Source organism: Physeter macrocephalus, chromosome 21 (genome assembly GCF_002837175.3).
Source record: "Physeter macrocephalus isolate SW-GA chromosome 21, ASM283717v5, whole genome shotgun sequence".
Lineage (NCBI taxonomy): Eukaryota > Metazoa > Chordata > Mammalia > Artiodactyla > Physeteridae > Physeter > Physeter macrocephalus.
This window is the reverse complement of record NC_041234.1, coordinates 93,741,339-93,743,826: the sequence shown is the minus strand read 5'-3', so window position 1 is coordinate 93,743,826 and position 2,488 is coordinate 93,741,339. Positions and strand designations below refer to the sequence as shown.

The 2,488-nt window shown below is 37.7% G+C and overlaps 1 protein-coding gene across 2 annotated transcripts in view; it reads right to left on the bottom strand.

The window, feature by feature from the left end:
* Window positions 1-499: 499 nt before the first annotated feature.
* Window positions 500-2,488, bottom strand: part of MCTS1 (MCTS1 re-initiation and release factor) — a 9,131-nt gene continuing 7,142 nt past the window's right edge. For both annotated transcript variants that reach the window (XM_007122046.1, XM_007122045.3), the window contains exons 5-6: window positions 1,702-1,769; window positions 500-706 (exon numbers count right to left, since the gene is read on the bottom strand). In XM_007122046.1, the coding sequence (XP_007122108.1) occupies window positions 625-706; window positions 1,702-1,769 (150 nt within the window). In that variant the 3' untranslated portion in view covers window positions 500-624. The remainder of the gene's footprint in view (window positions 707-1,701; window positions 1,770-2,488) is intronic.

The window sequence follows — 2,488 nt, the reverse complement described above, 5'->3', positions numbered from 1 at the left end:
ATCAGAGAGTGGGGTGGGAAGGAGTGAGATAGAGATGAAATAATACTGGCCACGAATCGAAGCTGGGTGATGGATACAGAAAAGGTCCATTATACTATTCTACCCATACTTTTCTATACGCTCAGAATTTTCCATAATGAAAAGTTTAAAAACAGCAACAGCAAACAAACAAAAAACATACACAAAAGAGAAGGGGCACTTCTAGGTGCCCTGGGGTAATGGGATAAAAATCTCAGTAAAAAAAAAAAAAAAAAAAAAAAAAAAAAATCCCAGTCTAGCTTCCAGCCCCATTAAGTAGTCAGATTCTCTGGGGGGGTCAGCCATATACTAGCAAGTTCATTTACCAAGTCTTGCCCTTCATCTTACATCATTAGCCTGAGAAAGGACATTAAGTTGTCTGAGTTTGGTTACTTACCAGATACCTTTTAATGTCCAAGTTTGTAACCCAAATTTAACTTGAGTTTAAGAAAAATTAAAATAATTTTTGAAGCTAACAGAATTTTAGCATCTGTTGAATTTATTCAGCATAACCACAGAGGTATTGTCTTCATGTTGTCACACATAGACACAAACACAGATACAACACAATATCCATTTTTAGCCCAAGTGCATTCCTTCTGAGGTTCATTTATATGTCTTCATATGCCACAGCCCATCATTTAAATAATGGATATTTTCAATGCCAATTCCTTTGTTGACTTTCTCACTGCAGAAGGAATAAAGCACATAAACATATTAAGTATTTTTATAAGCTTACTCATGGTAAATATAATTCAGGGTGCACTGCTATTTTGCAATTATTGAGCCACATGTAGGAATTTATTTATATTACACTAACATTATCATCTACATTAAACTACATTACTCTGCTGCAGTTCATGTCTTAAAGCGATTCTAGTGATCTAACTAGTGGGTCCACAAAAACAGAGAAATGATGTCACCAAACCAGGAGAACATCAAAGTGTTATAATTAACCCTGAAACAAAATTAATAGGAATATTTTGGTCATGAGCTCCAACGTTTTTAAGTATATTGACTATATTTTGGTAATATATCCTTAATATTTCCTTAATATTTTATACCACCATGTTAAAATATAAGATAAATACTGTGTGGTACTAAATTATGTCACTGTTTTTGTTTTTTTTGTTGTTTTGGGGGTTTTTTTGCGGTACGTGGGCCTCTCACTGCTGTGGCCTCTCCCGTTGCGGAGCACAGGCTCCAGACGCGCAGGCTCAGCAGCCATGGCCCACAGGCCCAGCCGCTCTGCGGCACGTGGGATCCTCCCGGCTCGGGGCACGAACCCGCATCCCCTGTATCGGCAGGCAGACTCTCAACCACTGCGCCACCAGGGAAGCCCTATATCACTGTTTTTAAAAACTAGCAGCAAAATATCTTTCCCCACACCTAATCTAAATCATACTAAATTTAAAAAATTCCTAAAATACCACACACATACATATAATACAGCTGTGTTGGCACACAGGTTCTTTTCAGAATGCTAAAGGAAGAATGCAATCCCAGAGGCAAAATAGGTTTCAATGGCTTCCTAAGTGTTAGGAAAAATCAGAAATGAGGCTTCTGTGCTTAAATATTTATAAGATGTGGTATGAATGGGAGCAAATTTCGCCTGTAATTCTGATTCTTCCTGCATAGGTTACCTATATCTTAAAAGCTAAGGTGGCCTAACAGGAGACTTACATATCTTCTGCAGACATCTTCATGACTCCAACACACAGAGCATGCTGTTTTCCTTCTGCCATGATTGCCTGAAAACACACAGCTAAGAAAACTATCTATCAAATGCCTTGGAGAGGGGGTGTCACATTACTACTTAAGCCACTGTGAACCCAACTTGCATCTTCGCCTAGTCCATTAACTCCTTGAGGGCAGGGACCTAGCAAAATTTATGGGCAGATTGCAAATACTCAATACATGCTAAATGAATGAATCTAATAATCATTCTCTGTTTTTAAGTCAAATGTTAATAATACCATAACCCAATGCCAACAAAAGAAGGAGAAGAAAAAGAAGTCATGCAAAAAAGGAGACAAAATTTCTTGCATATAAATATTAAAAATGGAAATAAATATCAATTGTTCTAGTGCTTTAATCACTAAATGGTGGTTTTATATAAAGGACACATTAAAACAATAATTATATCCCCAATCAATCTTTAAGAGCCCAATGTAAGTTGCAATCTATCCAGAACAACCAGAATGTTCTTGGTTATCCTTTGAAGTGTCTAGAATGTTAAACACTGCAGTACATATTTTAAAAAGTAAAGGTTCAAAGGTACACAGCCCCTCTCTGTACTAGTTCTGCAACTTTCCAAACGTCTATAATTATTTCAAAATAAGTGAGAGAGTGGCATGGACATATATACACTACCAAACGTAGGGTGGATAGCTAGTGGGAAGCAGCCGCATGGCACAGGGAGATCAGCTAGGTGGTTTGTGACCACCTAGAGGGGTGGGATAGGGAGGGT